We start from the raw sequence: 21,067 nt of genomic DNA, 5'->3' as shown, positions 1-21,067 counted from the left end.
ATCATCATCTGTTCTCCATTTTTGCAGAATTATGCAAAACCTAATTTTGTTCCTGAGGATGAGGCAAGTCAGATTCACATAAAAAATGGCCGTCATCCGGTTAGTTTTAGATCACTCTCCACTCTATTGCTAACTTTCATCAAGCGTTTATGTGCATTAATGTATCTTTCAGTTCCCCTGTTTGGCCTCCTAGGAGGATTGTAACAAAACTTCTCTCTTTCCAATGAAATGAAGCTGAAGGCTTTGTGTTTTGTCAAATAAATAAATAAATAAATCATCAAGTGTTCGGAGTTTGGTCATATCAGTACTTTCCTTCAGTTTTGCACTTTAACACTTCGACCTTTGATGGTGGTGGTATGGTACGGTATGCTGTTGGATTTTAGGTTCTAGAGTCCCTGCTTGGAGACAATTTTGTTCCAAATGATACAGACCTTCAAGCAGATGGGGAGTACTGCCAGATTGTTACAGGACCAAATATGGGAGGCAAAAGTTGCTATATTCGCCAAGTTGCACTAATTACCATTATGGCCCAGGTATAGGTTTTATCCCATACTCTTAGTCTATCCTTGTTCCTTGGAAACACATTGTGGATGTATGTGAAACTTTCTGCTAGTCGTTTGACCGCTGTTGACAAGAACATTGGCGAAGCATTATGTACTTTTACAAGCAGCTAATGGCTTATAGTCATCAAATATTACCTTGATTGAAACTTTCTTTCTGAGGTGATTTCTAAAACTTGTTGCTCTGATTTCATTAGGTTGGTTCCTTTGTACCAGCTTCATCAGCAAGATTGCATGTTGTTGATGGAGTTTATACTCGGATGGGTGCATCTGACAGTATTCAACAAGGAACAAGTACCTTCTATGAAGAGTTGAATGAAGCTTCCAACATATTGCATAACTGCTCATCTCGATCCCTAGTTATCATTGATGAGCTTGGTCGTGGAACAAGCACGCATGATGGTGTTGCTATAGCTTACGCTACGTTACACTATCTCCTCAAAGAGAAGAAATGCATTGTCATTTTTGTCACTCATTATCCAAAAATTCTTGATATCCAGAGAGAATTTGAAGGTTCTGTCGGGGCGTACCATGTTTCATATCTATCAACAAGGAAGCTGTTGGAAATCACTGATGAAAAGATGGACATTGACACAGAAACAGAGGATCTTGGAGAAATTACTTTCTTGTATAAACTTGTTGCTGGAGCTTCAGACAGAAGCTTTGGTCTTAATGTCGCACTGCTTGCACAGGTTAGTTACATGCAAGTTTTATGTCCTGTTTCTTTTTTGAGTTCTGGCTCACGCTTCTTTTGGTGTCCAAGTGAGTCGTTTTCCTGTTTTCCAAATCACTATGTTGCGGGGTTTGTACTAGGGAGGGCAAAAATCAGTGTAGGCATGGTTAGGATGGATAGCAACATGCAGGGAGGATAATAGGATATCAACATGTGTCAGGTTCAATATGGTTACTATCAGGAGGTGAAGTAGGAAAGGCTGATCCTTGTTTGTAACTGAGTCCGTAAGTTAGTAATATAGGGACATAGGTTAAGAGTGTTGGAGTAGCAGGCAATTCTTGCTATATAATTATTTATAAGAAAGCAAGAAAATAACTCAGTTTATGTTCTCGATCCTCGCTACCTTTTCTGTAGCTGAATAATGGCTTCTACATGGAGGAGATGCTCGCATGCCTAGTTCATCTTTAGAATCTTTGTAGCAGTTTACATGTTACTGTCTCAATTGTGCCAACAATGAATAGGTTCGCATCATCATATGTCATAGTGGTTTTACTATTTTAGTACTACTAGAAGGGATAACTCACTAATTTCAGTATGTGCTGGTTAATCTTTAAAATATACAGTTAGCTTCTTCATGCCGACTTTACACTGTCTGAACAGTTAGTCTAGTGTGTACTTAAACATATTTAAATGAAAAACTAAACCTTGTTACTCGCCTTACCTCTTGGTTCCTGGGTGTTGATCGTGCTTGCAGCTCCCATTAAGATGTATCAAACGGGCGTCGGTCATGGCAGCCAAACTGCAAGAAGAGTTGAACGAGCGCGAGGAAAATAAGCTACCAAGGCTAATGAACAAGCCAGCCGGAGATGTACCATGTGAAAGCTCTCGAGAAGCTGGTCTTGTTTGCACACAGCCTTACCAAGGGTTGATGGAAGCGTGTCGCAGGGTACTATGTGACATGTCATCCGCTCAAAGCAGTAACTGCATGACAGATGTGCTCTCTTGTTTAAAGAACGTGAAGGAGGTTGCCTTGAAGATAATTAATGGCTAGCGTTCCTCACATACTGAGTATTTAGCATCTGACTTAAAGCAGAGATGATATTTGCCGTAGAGCCGAACTGCTCATGAACTTGTCAAGTGAAGCATTCTAAGCAGTGTGGAAACCAGTGGTGGAACCTGACGATGCTTCAGAAAGAGGCGCGGATCAAGGCTTTCCGCTGGGAAAAGATGTGTACAAAGTTAGCTTGGTGTAGCGGGCGCGTGGAGTTAGCCTCTTTTGTTTGGTTCAGATTTTGCTGTAATTTGCACTCACGTGTATAATTTTTTTAGATGTGTTTATTCCTTTTACTTAAAGTGGAATTATCAGGCATTGACCCTGTCCCGCTCTATCCATTTGTGTTGCATATAGCTGTTTTTTTTTCCGTTCTGAAGAACATGTAGCTTTCTTTTGATAGCGCCCCTTGGTCAGCATTTATCATTCGTGCCAGTCATCAATATTGTATGTCGTTTTGAAAGATCAATACTGTGCATTTTCTAGTGATGTACGAAATGTATTCTGCGCTGCTTGATTCCTCAATCTGCGCACCATATCTCCTAGAGATTATGCACCGGGTCTTCCACGAGTCCCTTTTTCGAATGATTCTTCCACAAGTTCTGATTTAGCCTCACGTTCGGTGAACAAGATGAATGTGACTGAGGAGAAGATGAGTGTGGCTGCAGAGGGATTTAAGAAACTATGAGGGCACGTTTGGTAGTCTGCACAACCCACCCCGGGCAGGTTCGTGAGCAATGAGAACGGCCTGTTTGGATGCCCACATGCGTGGTTGGGATGTGCCGGCGCAAAATTTAAAGCAGCCTACAACAAGGCTCAGCGACAAAGCTTGTTGTGCGCTGACCTGATTAAAAAAAAAAAAAAAAAAAAAAACATTGCTCCCCGCACGACCGCGGGTATAAGCTTTTGCCTTGCAGCGACAACAGGAGCGATGCACCCCTTCCTTAGCACAACCAACCAAACAAAGTGGGAAAAAAAGTAGCCCAAACCATGCAGCCACCACTAATGGAGACAACCAAACAAGTTGCGTAATGTGGCGTAAAGTCTATTTTTGCCTAGCTTTGCTCACATTGGCACTGCCAGGCAGGGCTGAAAAGTAGCAACGGGCTACCAAACGTGCCCTAAACACTCAACTGCTAAATAAAATATAAATAAATAAAAACCGGAAATTCAATTCGGCTCCCGGGTGCGTATGCTCCCTCTACCAAAAAAAACATATTTCAAAATGTCAAAAAATTTGGATAAAAAATTCTACATGTACATCTCCATAATGTATGTGCATTCGCCAAGTTTCACGAAAAACCAATGTTTTTTGTGGTCTATATAGAAAGAAGAAACTTTATCTTGTGAAAAGAATTATTTTTAGCACTGAATTTTATCTTTTTTTACATATGTTACATGATAAGTCGATTTTTTATGAAACGACTTTGTGAGCGCGTAGCACGTGAAGATGTATGTATGATTTTTTTGTTTCAATTTTTTTGAAATTTAAAATGTAAGTAAGCATTTTAAAATATAGGAAGCATATGCGCCCATGTTTCAAAACACCACTCAAAAAAAAAAAAACACGCAAAAAAGACACAAACAAACAAAACGATCAACTGCTCCAAAGTAGTACAAAACTAATATGACCGTGATGCAAATGAGCAAGTTGCAGGAGGGATGAATCGGGACAGAAATCTCCCAGAAAGAAACAGCGTGTGTACATTTTTCTAGTTGCAGGATAATGTTAATTTGCTCAAGTTGCTCGCGAGGAAGGCAGCAGGTTGCTTCTTACGAATAGAAACAGCTTTCGATCTCACATACGTCAACAGTTAGAGCATGACTTAATGTGTAAACTATGAACTGCGGGTCCATCTTACGAATTCACGAATCACTGCTCTAGCCTTCTTCTTGCAGCCATGAAGCTCGGCAAGAGCAGCTAGCACCCAGGCCATATCTGAACCGAACCCATTTTCTTCCTTCTTCCTACCGCGGCGCTATCAGCTCTCCACTACTACTACTACTAGTACGACAAAAAGAGCTCGAGCAATGCAGCTCGCGGCGGGAGCGATGCGGCCCCTCCTTACCAAGCTCGGCAAGCTGCTATTGGATGAATATTATCTTGATACGAAGGTGAAGAAAGGCGTCAGGTCTGTCACAACTGAGTTGACCATGATGGAGGCTGCCCTCCTCAAGGGAGCTGGACCCCAAACATCTGAATGGACTAAATCGAACGGTCGCTGAGAGACAGACACACTAGTAGGATAGGGAAGCTGAATCTGTTTGCCTAACCTACAACCCTGACAGTGTAACGACCCATCTCCAGAGACAGACCCCAGAAAGCCACGATGAACCAAAGACGACAGGCGAGAGTCACAAAGGTGACCAAGACGATGATACCACTGCTGAAAAGAGCCGGTGACAGAGGCAACAACCGGAGGAGAACTGGCAGATGAAGTGGCAGCGGAAGGAACACGAAGCCAATCTAACTCCCAAAGCCCCGGAGACTGACGGCTACGAGGGCCAGCTCCAACCAGGGCCTATGTGCGACGATCCTGAACCGCACAAGACTCAGCGTCAAGAATGACGCGACAACCAGAATCGGTGAGCTGGCTAGCAGAGAAAAGATTCATCTGAAGGCGAGGAACATGAGAAACATCAGGGACAGAGAAAGAGGGAGTAGAAAGGGTGCCTGTACTAGAAACGGGAATAGAGGTACCATCAGCCGTGACAACACGGACAGGAGAAATAAGAGACCGAAGAGCAGATAGGATAGAAGACTCAGAGGTCATATGAAAGGAAGCTCCAGAATCCAGATACCACGGGGACGTACCTGACCGTGTAGAAAGTGGTGGGCGCGCAGTGCCAGAAGAGCCAGTCACAGAACCAGCAGCGCCCGGCGAGGAAGAGTCTGGAGTAGCGAGCAGACCACGAAGACCCCTGAGAATATCCTGATCAGAGAGTGCAACTGCAGAAGATCCTGAAGAGCCTGCCTGCTGACGATCCTGGAACTGCTGACGTAAACTGGGATCCCGCGTCCAGCAGGTGGAGGAAGTGTGGCCAACCTTGCCACGGTAGGTGCAATGAGGACGAGGGCGGAGACTCGGACCGCGAGGCTGCTGACGTAAACTGGAATCCCAAGCATCAAGCAGGCAGTGAAGCTGCGCTATCTCATGCGCAGAGAGGGGCGCGACTGGAGAGGTCGAAGTACAATCAGGTGCCGACGAGGAGCTATCATCCACACGCACATAGGCCACCAAAGGGGGTGACGGAGAGCAACACGCCGATGAAGACAGAGTCGGCAAAGCGCGGTCATAACCACGTGAAGAGGCCGCGAAAGTCGATGTAGAGCGGCATGCCGACGCAGACGGAGTCGACGAAGCGCGGCCATAACCGCGGGAAGAGGCCGCGAAAGTCGATGTAGAGCGGCATGCCGATATAGAGGAAGTCGGCGAAGCGCGGGCAGAGCCGCGTGAAGAGGCCGCAAAAGTCGATGTAGAGCGGCAGGCCGACATAGACGGAGTCGGCGAAGCGCGGGCAGAGCCGCGTGAAGAGGCCGCAAAAGTCGATGTAGAGCGGCAGGCCGAGGGAGACAAAATTGGCGAAGCACGGCCAGAGCCGCGGGAAGAGGCCGCGAAAGTCGGTGAAGAGCGGCGAGCCGACGTAGACGGAGTCGGTGAAGCGCGGGCAGAACCGCGTGAAGAGGCCGCAAACGGAGGCAGCGGACAAATACCAAGTATCGAAGGTGGGCCCAAAGAAGGGGCGGGATCAGCGGAAGACATAGCTCTCTCTTTTTTTTCTCTTTTTTTTGCTTTTTTTTTTTGCTTTTTTTTTACTTCAGCTGGAAGTCAACACAGCCACGCACGGGCCGCTCCAGCAGATCGGAAGGAGCGGGTCTCGGAAGGAGCGGCGGCCACGCCGATCGATCTGGCGCTCCAGCAGATCGGAAGGAGCGGGCCGAGCCGGTCAGATCGGGCAGATCCTGACGACGAGGCTGGGGCGGCCGGGATAGGAGCGGCCGGGGCGAGCGGAGCGGGCGAAGCAGAAATCGGCACGGCCGCACGCGTGATCGGCAGGCAGGGCCACGCGCGAGATCGGGCAGGCGGAAGCAGAGATCGGCAGGGAGTAGAGGAGACGGACGGAGAGCGACGGCCGGCGGACGAAGAGCGGCAACGGCAGGGAGTAGAGGAGACGGACGGAGAGCGACGACCGGGACAACGTACAGACTAGGACCAAGTTTGCTCTGATACCATGTTAAGCTTCATGCACTAGCCACTTGAACCAAAAGTCCGAACTGATGGAAAGGGCTAGGCAATCCACATATACACTTTACAACAGGGATGTCCTGATGAATTTGAGCAAGTATCCAGAGGTATCTTGAAGAAATATGGTGGAGTACCATTAGCCATTATTACCATAGCTAGTCTTTTGGCTAGTAACCAAAACATTAAAACAAAGGACCAATGGTGTGTTCTGCTCAATTCTATTGGTCGTGGGCTTGCTGAAGGTGATAGTATTGACGAGATGCAAAGAATATTGTCACTTAGCTACTATGATCTGCCTTCACGTCTGAAGACTTGTTTTTTATATCTGAGTATATTCCCGGAAGACTATCAGATTTCCAGAAATCGGCTTATATGGAGGTGGATAGCCGAAGGTTTCGTACAACCTGATAAACATGGAACTAGAATGTTTGAGCTCGGGGAAGGTTACTTCACTGAACTGATAAACAGATGTTTGATTCAGCCGGTAAACATTGACAGTGAACGCAGAGCAAAAGATTGTCATGTTCATGACATGCTGCTCGACCTCATTCTTTCTTTGTCAAATGAAGCAAACTTCGTTACTATATTGGATGGTACTCAGCGTAGCACACCAAATCCTCAAAGGAAGATGCGCAGATTATCTCTCCAAAATGGCATGGAAGATACTTCTGCCCCTCAGCTCGCTACCGCGAGCATGTCACGGGTCAGATCAGTTGCTCTGTTTCAACATGCAATTTGTGTTATGCCACCCCTCTGGAAATTTGAAGTTCTGCGTGTGTTGGACTTGGAAGGTTGTGATATGCCAGAAAGTTGGTACACGATCAATCTTAAGTATATCGGGAATCTATTACATCTGAGGTACCTAAGACTAAATGATTCATATATTCGAGAGCTCCCAGTGGAAATTGGAAAGCTGCAATATTTGCTAGTGTTGGACTTATTAGGATCTGGTATAGTTCAGTTGCCGTCAAGTGTTATTCTGCTCACTTATTTATTGAACCTGCGTATTAATTTTTACACAAAGATGCCGTTTGAGATTGGTAAATTGCTGTCCCTAGAAGAGCTGTCCACTCCGTGGGTGGACAGTAACATTGCTAAAGAGTTGGGTCATCTCACTGAACTTAGGATGCTCCAGATCGTGTGGGAAGGAAGAGAAACCGATGGGAGTCTAGAAAAAGTGATTGTGGAGTCCTTAGGCCACCTGCGCAAACTGCAAACCCTACTTATTGTTGATGCCTATTCTGGCCAGGGTGTGATCATGCTAGATGGCTGGGTACCTGCTCCACAGCTCCGTTCATTTAGTTCAGGGGTTATGTTCTTGAGACTACCGACTTGGGTTAACTCATCGTCTGTTCCACTCCTCTCTAGCCTGCACATAGATGTCGGTGAATTGAAGCAGCGTGACATCCAGGTGATCGGGAGGCTGCCTGTTCTTCGTGATCTCTGGCTGACCGCGAAGGGAGATGCAGGCATTGAGTTTCTCCCGGAGGAAACGTTTGTGGTTAGCGCAGACTCATTCCCGTGTATAAAAGAGTGCAAATTCTACGGTCTTCAGATTCTGCCATCTATGTTCCCAAGAGGAGCAATGCCAATGGTTCAATCCCTTCGGTTCACCGTCAGATTATCGTACATGGTGGATGCAGAGTGGGACTTCGACATGAAGAACCTCCCTTCCCTTGAGCAGGTTGATGTTGACTTCTCGTGTAATGGAGGCTGCCCTGAGGCGGCGAAGGAACCAGAGGCTGCGCTCTGGCAGTTCGCAGCAGACACCATGAGGCGGCTCACAGCAGACGCCCTGAGGTTCGCAGCAGACGAACATCCCAACCGCCCTTACCTTCTCATCCACTGATCATGTCTGAAAAGATCCGGATTCTGACACACAGCAAAGCAGCAAAGACTATTTTGCTCGTTTTCGTTGGGAGTGGTGTTTTGGCACCCGGGAGCATATGCTCCCAGTTTCTAAACTTCATTTTAAATACACTTTTAAAATGTTGAAAATTTTGAACATAAAATTTAGTGAATACATCTCGAAATTCTACACGTTCACAAAGTGATTCCACAGAAAACCGACACTTTGAGTATCATTTGTAAAAAAGACAAATTTTTCTGTAATAAAAAGTTGTGTACAAGACGTTTTGTTTATCTTTTTCACACAAGTCACAAAAAATGTCGTTTTTTCGCAAGATTTGATGTGCGCACGTAACATGTTGATACGTAAGTGAGAAATTTTTTGTTTGAATTTTTTGAACATTTCAAAATATTTTTTCGGTGGCACTCCCATGTGCTGAATTGAATTTCCGGTTTTCGTTTCCATACTTACTTCCACTGCATACTTGTTTATTCAGCTTCGTTTCTTTCTCAGTTTCAGTCGTCCTCGTCGGAGCCGGATGAAGAAGACGCATCCTCCTCCTTGAAACAAAGCAATCACCAGAGCTCAACCACTAAATAAAAATGCTGGACAACAGCACAAACATGACCAACAAGAAAGAAAAGGCAATACAATTCGTAAGCAAGTGAGCATGTTAACGGTGAAGCGATGATGGCATCCAACTTCTATTGCGCCGTCCCAATTTATCCCACCACCACGGAGATAATTACAAAAACCCACCACAATTGCGGCTAGGTTTCAAAAAACCACCGCCTTTCATATTTTTGACACAAAACCAACAGTTTGATCTAACAGCGTGACAGATACCCACCACTTCGTGAAATGAGCTCGGTTTAGCGGGTTAAGCATCAAATTGACAGGTGGGGCCCATTGTCAGGCTGACGTGGCAAGTGTCGGAGTTAACGGCCGTTAACGGAGAGAGGTCAAAACGACCCGGCCGGCCCGTGCGTTGGGTCGGTCTGTTCTTTTCTCTCCCCTTCTCCCGTCCGCCTCAGTCGCCGCCGTCGCACGTCCGCCGCCGCAGGAACGCCGCGGCCGCCATGCCGTCGTGGAACGACGGTGAGAGCAGCAGCCAAGACAGTCTGCTCTCTGAGTTCGCCAATGGGGCCGATCTGAGCCCAATGTCTCGGGTACGTGTGGAGCTTGGGTTAGGGTTTGGTAAAATTTGGGAATTTACTTGATTTAGTCTATTTTATTCGAATTGGTTGCATTTTATCTTGTGATTTAGGTCCCAGAGACCATGTATGACCCGGATTACGCCGGTGTTCATGCTGGGCCGGAGCGCTGCCACCACCACTTGCGGTGCCACAAGTATGTGGCATTCGACGGGACGAACACGGGCCGGAGGTTCTTGGGCTGTGGATGCAAGGTAGGAATATCTGTCCAATATCTTGTGCATTTAGAAATCCTTGTGCATTGAGCAAATCTTGTGACAGTTCTTGTGTTGTGGATGGATGTAGCAATAGAAAACCTTGTGTCATATTTAGCACCATAGTTTTGAGCCACATTGTTTCATCAACACTTGTACTAAATTTTGGAATAAAAATAATTTTCAGGACAATATTTGTGAGACAGTATTTTGGGTGGATCAGGAGTGGCCACAATCTCTGAAACGTGCATTGCTCCAGTTGTGGCATTCATTTGAGGAGGAAAAGGAAACCAGAATCTCTGGTAATGTAGAGTATGCTACTGCCAATTACCAGCTAGTGCTTGAGAAGAGGGAGCTGGAAAAGAAAAACCTTGAACTGCATAAACAGCTTGGTAGCCTGAGTAGTGAGCAAGAAGGAATGGTTGCAAAATCAGCTGCTGAACTTGAGAAGGTTATGGGGGAGAAGGCAGAGCTGCAGATTGCCACTCTAAAGGAGGAGAAGAAGAAGCTCGAGTATTACGTTGCAGATCTCTTCAATATTAGAGATAGAAACCAGAAGAAGATGAAGGCCATACAAGAGATTTGTGCAAGTTGGGAGTGAAGCATGCCACTATGTTGATGTAATAAATGTAGTAGATGTTCTGATGCGGGGTGGCCTTCGGACACCTCCACACCAAGACCAACAAGTCCCCCAAGTGGACCGATGACGCGGGCTCGGGTTAAAGCGCTACACGATGAGGTGAACTCACTCCTCACCACCCTTGATCTCGGTACCCCTTTGGACGGAATGCTACCTCATGCCAATGTGCTATGTGTCATTAGGTACAAGGCGCATCAAGACCCCGGAGAGGAGGATACGCCATGGTCAAGGGAAGGAGAGGAGCAGCGGGACATGGAGATGAGCACGAAGCTGGACCCGACGTCGCTCGAAGCACTCAAAGGGAGAGAAGAATGCTGGCCGGCCCAGGACCCGGTCGGACCGGCCCCACAATCGGATCATCCGGTCCCAGGCCCGGTCAACCGGGCGCCCGACCGGATTTCCCTGCATCGTACCGGAAGACAACCGGACGGAAACTTGCGAGGTTTCCGGTTGGCGCCCGGTCGACCGGACCCAGGACTGGACCACCCGGTCACAGGCCCGGTCTGACCGGCCCCAAACCGGATTTGACGGGAATGACTCACCAAACTGCCTAAGTTATCCACTTGCGTACCTTTTCGCCTTGCTGGCCATGTATGCCTATATAAGTAGCCTGGACCCCTCCTTTACCCCTTAGACTTAAATTGAGCTTAAACACTACTTGAGCTTTTGTCTCCCTAGGGTTAGCATCCATCTTGGACAAGCATCCCTTTGTAATCAAGGCACTCTTGTTGTTGATCTTGACATTGTTGAGTGAGATTCTAGTGCAAGTCACTCTCTCTCCCTCACCAATCTCGTTTTCTCCAACACCAATCTCTCACCGGGAATTCTGCCGCGTGCCTCTTCCGGGTGATTCTATTGGCGTGGTCCATCGAGCCACGGGGGTAAGTATCGGGTTGGTGTGCGTGCGTGAGTACCGGCGTTCTTCGTGTTCTTCGTGTTCCTCGCGCTCTCCTACCTCTTCCTCCTCGATTTTGGGTCAAATCGCGAGATCGGGCCAAACCCTAGATCTCAGATCTCATCATGTTCTATCTCTGAGATTTGTGTAACTGAACCAAGTACTAAGTATGTTGTATCACTGTGTGGACCAAGTACTAAGTGTTGTTGTTGTATGAAATAACTGTTGTGTTGGTTACTCCTTATGAAATGCATGGTTTAGTAGCTACATTGTTTGCCAATGTGTTTTAATGGATTGAATATGTAGCAGTATGTACATTACAATAGCTAGAGTATATGCTACAGATTTTTCATTGATGTATCAGCACTTACAGTATGTACCAGTTAGCAAAATCTATCTGCCAGATTTTTGTCAAATACCCACCACTTTACAGTATAGAGATGCCAGAAAACCACCACTTTACGGTATAAAGATGACAGAAAACCACCACTTTGGAGGAAAATTTTGACAGGAAACCTCCTCTTTGCTGATCAAAGATGACAACAAACCAGCAATAATTGCAAGTAAAATAGCCACAGTTCACACAAATAGCCACAATTGTCACATAGTAGTTCAGTGTACATAGATATAGGTTGAACTAACTGACATATTACAAAAACAACCACACAGTTAACACGAATAGTTCATTACATTGATGTAGGTTCAACTCAACGACACACAGGTCACTCCATGTTTTTCTTTATGTCAGCCAACGTCATCTTGTCGATCCCAGAAGCGGTAAAATAGCCAGATAACCTGCTGTTTTCCTTTCTCATCCTTGATGGCCTCCCTTCGGCATCATCTGTGGCGCTCCTTGGTGCACTGAATGTGCGTCTTGCCCCCGAAGGACCTGGACCTGTGGGAAGGCGTGCTGCAGCTGTAGTAGGGCATGCTGCAGCTGTAGGAGGGCGTGCTGCAGCAGTAGGACGGCATGCTGCAGCTGTAGGAGCATCACCAGTAGGAGGCCGAGGTGGAGCTGTAGGAGCATCAGTAGTAGGAGGCCGAGGTGGAGCTGTAGGAGCATCAGCAGTAGGAGCAGCAGACGTTGGTGTAGTCGAGGAAGAAGAAGGCTGAGCAACTCCTTCAGCTCTGTTTTCCTGCCACATAAAAGAGACAGTTTGTCTAATTATAGCAACTAAATGACATTGCAAAGGCAGGTTTCAGTGTTGTACTCACTTTGTGTTGGTTTTTCCTCATTTGCAAGGCAGGTTTGAGTGGCTGGTCACAGCTGGTGTACCTATGACCTTGTCTGTTGCAGTTACCACATGTTATTGTTCCCATTCTTGAAGTTGCTCTTGGTGCTGGCTGTTCAAACTGCCCTTTTCTTCTCTTAGTCTGGTTTCTTCCTTTGGAGAGCTTGAAGACAGGTGGATCAATATCTGGAGTATCTGTCCTAGTCCAGGAATCAACACCAGGGACAGGGTACACAACTGGATTGTAGGCTTCTAGGTACATAGGCTTCTTGAAGAATTCATGGACAAAATTTTCAGGGTGCTGCCTTGACTTGTAGATGGCACATATTGCATGATTGCATGGAATTCCAGTGACATCCCACTTCCTGCAGCCACATGTCCTATCTTCCAAGTTGACAGCATAGCTCTTGTCCACTCCCATGCTCACTTGCCATAGACCACCTTTTGCCTTCCTAGCTGTGTACATCCTTGAATATTTTTTTCTCTTCTAATTTTTCAGTGTAGGTGGGTGTGATTACCCACCTAGCATTTGCTGCACCAGTCCTTTTCCCTTCATTCCTTACCATGATCTTGGTCCTGATGCCTTCCAACATGGTCTTGATTGGCTTGGACCTGACATCCAGAATCATCCTGTTGAAGACCTCACTCAAATTATTGACAACAAGGTCAGTTTTGCAGTTGCTATCGAATGCATGTCTAGCCCAACAAGCCACTGGAATATTCATCAACCACTCCCAAGCTTCATAACACTCTGCCTTCATGCTTTCCATTGCAACCTCAAACCCATGCTTAGTGTATGAATAACTAGCAGAGTCCATGAATTTCTTTAGCTCTTCCCCTCTGAAACCAGCAGACTGAAAATTGGCATAGATATGCCTAAGGCAATACCTTTGCGAACAATTTGGAAAGACTGAGTTGATAGCATTGAGCAAACCCTGCTTATGGAAGATAGAAATGAGTTACATATTGAGAGACACATGCTTATGGACATGGTTATAGCAAATTAATAGGCACAAATTAGAAATGAGTTACATATTGAGAGACACATGCTTATGGACATGGTTATAGCAAATTAATAGGCACAAATTAGAAATGAGTGACATATTGAGAGACACATGCTTATGGACATGGTTATAGCAAATTAATAGGCACAAATTAGAAATGAGTGACATATTACCTTCTGTCGATCCGATATGATGGTATAATAACCAAAATTTCCAGACTCTCCTCCAATAGCATACTTCAATTGAGTTAGAAACCGACTCCAACTTGCAGTTTCCTCTCTGTCGACGATACCGAAAGCTAATGGAAATATATTATTGTTCCCACCCCTTCCGGTGGCTGCTAAAATCTGTTGGCCAGTGGTCAGTTTAATGAAACAACCATCCAAACCTGAAACAAATACAATTGAGTTAGTGAACATCGCCAACCATCCATTAACTTATAAATTCTACATGTTATTGTGTTACAAACCTATGAATGGTCGACAACCTTTGAGAAACCCCTCTATTGATGCTCCTAGGCACATAAAAAGCCCATGAAATCTGGGGTTGGGAGAGGGATGCTCTACTAAAACCTTAGTAGTAACAATGCATCGACTGCCGGGGTTTGTATCAAGAACTGTTTGCAGGTAATCTCTGATCCTAAGGTACTGCTTGACATGATCACCAAGAACAACCTGCAGTGCCTTTCTCTTAGCTCTGTATGTCATCATTTTTGGCACTTCAACTCCATATTTATCTTTTGTATTCTCCATCATAGCCTCAACACCTGTTCTTGGGTCAATCATTATGCTCTTCTCACATACTTTCGCAACCCATTTACCCGTAATCTTGCAACGCTCACCACATGTGGCACATGTGTGCTCAATATGCATCTTCCTTAGACAGAATGTCTTCTCGCCTTTGATTTGTGAGCCTGTCATATAAAATGGACAACCTTCTTCAGAGCACTTGGCTATAATTCTGTCCTTATTGTTCCTATGATACCTAAAGTTCCTGAGCTGTGCAATGTGAAGATTCTGCAATGCTCTTCTGAATTGGTACACATCAAGAAAGCACATCTTGAGACACAATTGTTCCTCAGGCTGCATCCTAGTCTCATCATACCACTGTCTAGGCTTCTTCTTCTTTGCCCTGCTCTTTCGGTTATATGGAAACACCCATGCCAAATTCTCCGCTGCTCCATCATCATCATCTGACCCTAAATCTGCATCTGTCCCACTATCCTAAGAAGGAACAAAGTTAGCTGGAGTTGAGCTCTCCTCACTACAATGAGATCGAATGGTCGGCCCGGGCTTGCATGGTTTCTTTCTCTTCTTCTCTCTCACTGCAATTTCTTCGACTTCTATTTCTTCTTGTGGTTGAACATTACAGTCCTCGCTGTCACTACCATCGGAGTCATAAAAGAGGTCTTCCTCCTCTGTATCTCCTTCACAGTGATAATGAGGATCCGATTTCTTCCTCTTCATGTCAACAATTTTGTGGCTGAGATCAGCATCTTCCTTCCTAATAGCTTCTGCACCCTCTGGTCCATCGTCCATATCATACTCAGCTTCTTCTTCAACATCTCCTTCTTCACAGTCATCGGCTTCATCCTCTTCCCAAATCCGCTTGCTCTCTTGAGTCAACATGTACAACATTTCTGAATCCTCTGTTGGTTCTCCCATATTGCTAATGCTACAGAGATTACACACAATGGCTATTAATTTCCACTCCTAATGATTTCTATGTACCTAGCCTACACAGAGAGATCTTAGCATGGCCTCATCTACTACAGAGAGAAGGGAGAAATACTTACTCATGGCCGCCAACGCTCTGCTCCGGGAGGTCCTTCCACACGGCAGCGACGGATTTGGGGGGAACGGTGGTGGCGGGCGGGTTCGAGCTCCCGCTGCAGTGGTCGCCGACCGAGCCCGAACCAGCAGCCCCGTCAGATGCACCAAACGTCGATCCCCCACCTCCGCCTACAGTGTCGCCGCCGTCGCCGCCGTCGTCGCCGTCGGGAGCGTCGTCTCCGGGAGGGGGCGCCGCCTCCATTCGCCTGAGAGGGAGGAGCGGGGGAGCAGGGAGAGGGTAACGGGTTGACTGGGCTCAGTTAGGGCAACTGACCTGCCGTTAACGGCCGGTTGCTCGGGCACTTGCCACGTCAGCCTGACAATGAGCCCCACCTGTCAATTTTGTGCTTAACGCGCTGATCCGTCGTCATTTCACGGAGTGGTGGGTATCTGTCACGCTGTTAGACCAAACTGGTGGTTTTCTGTCAAAAATATGAAAGATGGTGGTTTTTTGAAACCCTAGCCACAATTGTGGTGGGTTTTTGTAATTTTCTCCACCACCACGCTTGACAAACATGGATCATAGAATGCCAAGGCAGTACCTACACAAAGGGATGTGGCAATAGCACGCCGTTGTTGCCTCGACCAGCAAGGGTTTCCCCCGGCATTCCAAGGGGGGAGTAGAGGGAGGTAGCCCTCGTTTCAGAAGAACCTTCTTTTGGGATAACTCTTTCACGCAATATCTCGATGTAGCACATTGGCTTCTAGTTGTTTTTTTACCCTTGCGGGCTCTTTTCCCCCGGCGGCTAGCTTTGAGCATAAAAGGAAGAAGTAGAGGGAGGTAGCCCTGACAAACTCAAGGGAGGAATGGCGACTCCCGTGGGCCCTGTCGCGTCAGTGCCGGACACACCAGCGGGGATTTCTCCCGAGGCCGGGAAGAAGAAGCGAAGCAATGGATCTACATAATTATAAATCTTGTTTTAATTACTTGTTTGTTGCTTGAACCCTTTTCTTGGAACTTTTATCTGTGACAAGCTATGCAAGTTGTGTGATTAACAAGTATACTTTCTTTTTAACGAAAGCAAAAGTTTTGCCTTATCCATTAAAGAAAAAGATGCCAAATTAATTAGCGAAAACCATACAACAACACCAACAGGACCACGCCCACACTCATACAGGGCCAAGCCCACTCGCACACAAGAACTAGAACCAAGCCCAGAACACCACTCTACCAAGACCAAATGGCCAGCCACCATTGCTGAGAGAAGACCAACTGCTATGGGAGGAGTTGACACGACACAGGACGCTCCAACGCAGATGAAACCAACCTCCCAAGAGTAAACTTTCTGATACAGCATATGTATTCTAAAACGAGATACCTATGCTGTTGGGACTTTTATTGTGTGCTATGTAGTTTTTGCGCTGTGCTATTTCAGACATTTGCTTCTCATGGGTGAAAAAACATGAACTCATGACCAACCAGTTTGTGCCCTTAAGCAGAGTTTCCAGTGGCTCTGTTGCCTTGTTGTGCGGTGTCAAAATCTTCACAATTCGTAATGCAACAAGCGCATCATATAGGGTAAATTGTAATCAGGAAAACGTACTGTTTGTACATAGCATGAAGAATACACTTTGTTGACGAGTTTTTCAATAATAAGCATATTTGCAAAGAATGTTTTGGACCACCAGATCATCACAACTCAAACATATTACCAGCTGTGTATCATACTGCATAATGAGCAACCGCTCAATTGCATAGCCACCTTATGTCACGATTTCAAGGATTTTTCTGAATGCAATTTTCATCTAAGTGCAAACCATCTCAAATTTAACAAAGCAAAAACTGCAAAAGTAACATAGCCATCCAAATTACAGAATTAGAAGATAATATCTCCAAACTCTGGGTTACAAGTTCAAAGATTTAAGAGCCAAGTACACTAGAAAGAATGGAATAAAGACACGAAGTACGCCTATGTAAAAACATGGACTGAAGGATGGAGCGGCCAAGTTTACATCTCCATCCGCGAGAGACGTATGTGTGCCTTCCTAAGAAGAGCAGCAGCTCGTCTTCTGTTCAACAGGTTTTCCGTGAATCTGCACCGTAGCTGGGCGTGCGTTGTTTGCGGCTGGCTGGCTCGCCATCCTGGAAACAAAGATATTCTCATTATATGCTCTTCCTCTTAGATTTGTAGAATAACACCATGAGAATACTAATATAAACCACCAAGAGAGTCACGTTCGGGCAACAAATCAAACTTGGGACAAATTGTTGTAGCTAAGGAAGTGGAATAACATAAACAATTGACAGCAACAGGTTTTTTTTCTGACAGAGAATTGACAGCAACAGGTTAAGGAGTGTAGGGCCATTTTGGTTGGTATACTAGGATCGTAGCATCAATGGGCAGTAAAGTGCAGAATGATGGCAGTTACAAAAAAAAAGTAGGATGGCCTGTGATAATTAAACTGTATGGGAACACACCTGTCCTTGATTGAAGCAGACATAGCCATGAAAGCTTGCTCGACATTCAAGGCATTCTTTGCACTGGTCTCCATGAATGGGATGCCAATCTCATCAGCGAATGCCTGTATTCAAATGTCCAACACAAATATCAGAAAGATTGCTTCAGCAAATAAAATAGTGGAATTTTACCACTGAGATATGAGTAAGGAACAAGGTTGCATAAGATACCTTCGCTGTCTCATATGATACAACTTTTTTATCGGTGAGATCACATTTGTTCCCTACAAGAAGCTTGTTCACATTATCACTAGCATAGCGATCAATTTCATTCAACCACTGCTTGACATTGTTGAAACTATCCTGATCTGTCACATCATAGACAATCTGCAATGCCATTTGTATATTTAGTCACAAACTCACAATATATTAGGAGTGGAGCATCTATGCACATTAAAATAGCATGTGAAAAATAAGTAGGATTGTGCATAAGCCAACTTACAATGATACCATGAGCCCCTCGATAGTAGCTGCTAGTAATAGTTCTGAACCGTTCTTGCCCAGCAGTGTCCCACTGATAAAAAGAAAGGTGCCAAAGATGGGTGTAAAAAATGGAAAAGGACACAGCTTGTGTCACTAAATGTAACATGTCATTAAAAAGAAAGGAAGAATCACCAAATGCCAACAGTAGGTGCAGCATGAGCTACCTTCCAAGTATTTAAGTAAGCTACCATCAGGCTAGTAAATAAATATGATGTTCAAAGTGGAGTAATGGCTACATTTATTTGGCATAAACAAACGTCCTGAAAGTGTGATTCTTCATGGTGAAAGAAGACAATTAATATAAGTAATTAATGGAATAAAATATTTAAATGGATGGAACAAAAACATTCCACAAGTTGAAGAAATGGTTGTGCGACTGCCTACATATTCAGGCAAAAGTGGTGTTCCCGTTTCGCGTGAACTGGTTTCAACTAACAACCACATTAATAAATACCGAATAAGGCATGCTACATTATGCGGAAGGAAAAATAGAGCAAACTCCCAAAAATAAAATAGGGCTATGAAAAATAACTCGTCAAATCTGGAATCGACATTACATGCATACAGGACATGAAGAAAGTGTATGCTTGGCCACAAACATGCAGATGAAATAACCACAAGCAAGAATAGACTCACGATTTGCAGCTTCATAGTCTTTCCATCTTGCTCCACAGTACGTATTTTCTATCAACAAAGATGGAAGGAAACAAGGTTCCAAGTTAAATCAATGTAGCCACAACAGTAACATTCAGACCAAGAAAGCAAATATACTTACGAAATCAACACCAATAGTACTGATATAACTCTCCAGGTACGAGTCATCCTGCCAACAGAGTCAATATTAAGGATGCTAACAAACTTGATGGAGAAAGTTCAAGACATAGTCAATTAACTAATACCACTACTTGTTTACGAATCAAGGTTGTAGTAAAATATAGGGATACTCTCCAAGTTGCTACAAAACTTGTTACGACAATGAACTCATTCATATTAGACGATAAGCTGTGATAGGTTGTGAGAAATCATACCGTTTACTGAGCCTAAAAATGAATTGATATATTCCATGATACAATTTACATCTAAGTTTTAAGAAGATGCATATAAAGAAGGGAAATATCTGGAAAAGATCGTGAACAAGTAATGCTTTAGATAGGGATTCTTACAGCAAATCTTAAGAGAAGGCACGACTTGCCAACACCTGAGTCTCCGATAAGCAAAAGCTTAAAGAGATAGTCACTGCCATGTAAAATAACAGGATATTAGTCTTGGTCAAATGTCCTATAGGAAAGAAAGAAGTAATAAAAACATTTTCATGATAATAATAGCAAACTGAGATATAGTCGTCGTTGTCTCCAGGTTTGGGTCAATGAGCGGCAATGAAAAAATAAATACATAAAACTATACTAAAATTAGATAGAATCAGTGACTCGAGGCTTAGAAATATGTGTATCAAGTATCAACGCATAGACCAATGATATTCTATATACGTATCCAGAAAACGTGGTTCAGTCGTGTTCGATAATAATTCCTTTCTACACTAGTACTGCTGCAGATTACGAAGTTGAGTAGTCCTCTTGAAAAAATAAAATGAAATCTAATTAGGTAAGTTTCCAACGTCAATGTATACATTACGATGAAATATTGAAGCTAAGAAACAGTAACAACACTAACCAAGAGAACAAAATCCATCAACAACTCGGTACATTGGAACCCAAAATATTACAAACAAGCAATACTCATGTTATCTCTCAATCATTTACTACAATCCAGGATCGTCACAGTACAACAAAACAAGGAGCGAGTACCCAACCGTGTTTGTAAGGCTACACTACCAGCATCAAACTGAAGACATTGATTCGTAATTTAGGCTAGCAGATGCAAGTAAAGATCCTTCTAAGTTCCAACCAACAACTTTTATCGAAAATAACAAACGAAGTGTTGAGATCGCCTTAAGCCTATAACAGTTGTTTCCTAATAAAAGAGGCTGAGAGCAGAGACCCTTGTAACGAAGAACAACAATAACTCTACTCCAGCCCCGTAGTCCCATTCATTCGTTATGTAGAAGTGAATTAGCCGCAACGTTTCGCGCAAATTGCAGCCGAACCTGCACCGTTCTTACTACACATCGATTATCATGCCGCTGGCACCCCGTGACGTCGTAATACTAGAAATCAACAATAGGAACGCTCCCAGAACATGAGCGAAAATCTCGCCGAGAGTACAGGAACCGCGATCACATCACGATTGGCCGAACGTAAACTCTAAGGGTTGCATCCGAACAGAACGATGGGATCAAGAGCGATACAAGACAGCCCTTCAGATCCATCGAGATCCCGACCTCACGGGACCGGAATTCGGCGAGAGACGAGAGGGAGGAGGCGACTTACTACTCGGGATTCATGGCGAGATCGGGATCCTCCCGTGGCGGGCGTGCTCCAATCTCGCGGGGAAGCAATTCGCTTCGTGACGGGACGGGACGGGGACGGGGCTTGGAGGCTGGGAAGAACGAGGTAGACTCCTCCGCGGCCTGCCCGAATCTGACGGTTATTGACCCAGACAGATGGAAGGTACGGGGACAGCCAGGCCTCAAATTTTCCTCTATTTCTCTTTTTTTTTTTGCCAATAATTACTGCGTCTTCGAATTCTGCCGCTGACACGATATATAAATTTGAGTTTGCGCCGTTCGAACTTTTGTGTGATGTATTCGCAAAAAAAAAAGTGTGATGTTGTGCATG

General features: G+C 45.0%; 2 protein-coding genes and 1 pseudogene across 4 annotated transcripts in view; 2 read left to right on the top strand and 1 right to left on the bottom strand.

The window, feature by feature from the left end:
- Positions 1 to 8,380, top strand: part of LOC127328867 (disease resistance protein RGA5-like) — a 282,550-nt pseudogene extending 274,170 nt beyond the window's left edge.
- The window catches only part of LOC127333743 (DNA mismatch repair protein MSH3), a 202,183-nt gene that overhangs the window by 10,309 nt on the left and 170,807 nt on the right, over positions 1 to 21,067 (top strand). Inside the window, exons 9-12 of one of the 3 annotated variants that reach the window (XM_071826156.1) lie at positions 28 to 99; positions 384 to 533; positions 758 to 1,252; positions 1,988 to 2,289. In XM_071826156.1, the coding sequence (XP_071682257.1) occupies positions 28 to 99; positions 384 to 533; positions 758 to 1,252; positions 1,988 to 2,284 (1,014 nt within the window). In that variant the 3' untranslated portion in view covers positions 2,285 to 2,289. Of the gene's footprint in view, positions 1 to 27; positions 100 to 383; positions 534 to 757; positions 1,253 to 1,987; positions 2,603 to 21,067 lie in introns of those variants that run through there. The other 2 variants (XM_051360174.2, XM_051360175.2) reach the window with 2 other exon arrangements.
- Positions 17,131 to 20,889, bottom strand: LOC127328873 (GTP-binding protein YPTM2). The gene is made up of 8 exons (XM_051355440.2): positions 20,720 to 20,889; positions 19,496 to 19,568; positions 19,108 to 19,155; positions 18,969 to 19,016; positions 18,292 to 18,363; positions 18,021 to 18,176; positions 17,811 to 17,914; positions 17,131 to 17,474 (listed from the first exon to the last, which is right to left on the bottom strand). The coding sequence occupies exons 1-8, from the start codon at positions 20,731 to 20,733 to the stop codon at positions 17,378 to 17,380; spliced, it is 612 nt and encodes a 203-aa protein (XP_051211400.2). The 5' UTR covers positions 20,734 to 20,889; the 3' UTR covers positions 17,131 to 17,377.

This window comes from Lolium perenne, chromosome 2 (genome assembly GCF_019359855.2).
Source record: "Lolium perenne isolate Kyuss_39 chromosome 2, Kyuss_2.0, whole genome shotgun sequence".
In the NCBI taxonomy this organism is placed as follows: Eukaryota; Viridiplantae; Streptophyta; class Magnoliopsida; order Poales; family Poaceae; genus Lolium; species Lolium perenne.
The sequence above is the reverse complement of the archived record's forward strand: the minus strand, read 5'-3'. Positions and strand labels throughout refer to the sequence as shown.

What these genes read in the sequence shown, in the direction of transcription:
- LOC127328873 (XM_051355440.2), bottom strand. An exon ending in GCCTTCTCTTAAGATTTGCT is followed by an intron (nt 19,156 to 19,495) that starts GTAAGAATCCCT and finishes CTCTGTTGGCAG; the next exon opens with GATGACTCGTACCTGGAGAG. An exon ending in TCTGCTTCAATCAAGGACAG is followed by an intron (nt 17,475 to 17,810) that starts GTGTGTTCCCAT and finishes CTTTGTTTCCAG; the next exon opens with GATGGCGAGCCAGCCAGCCG.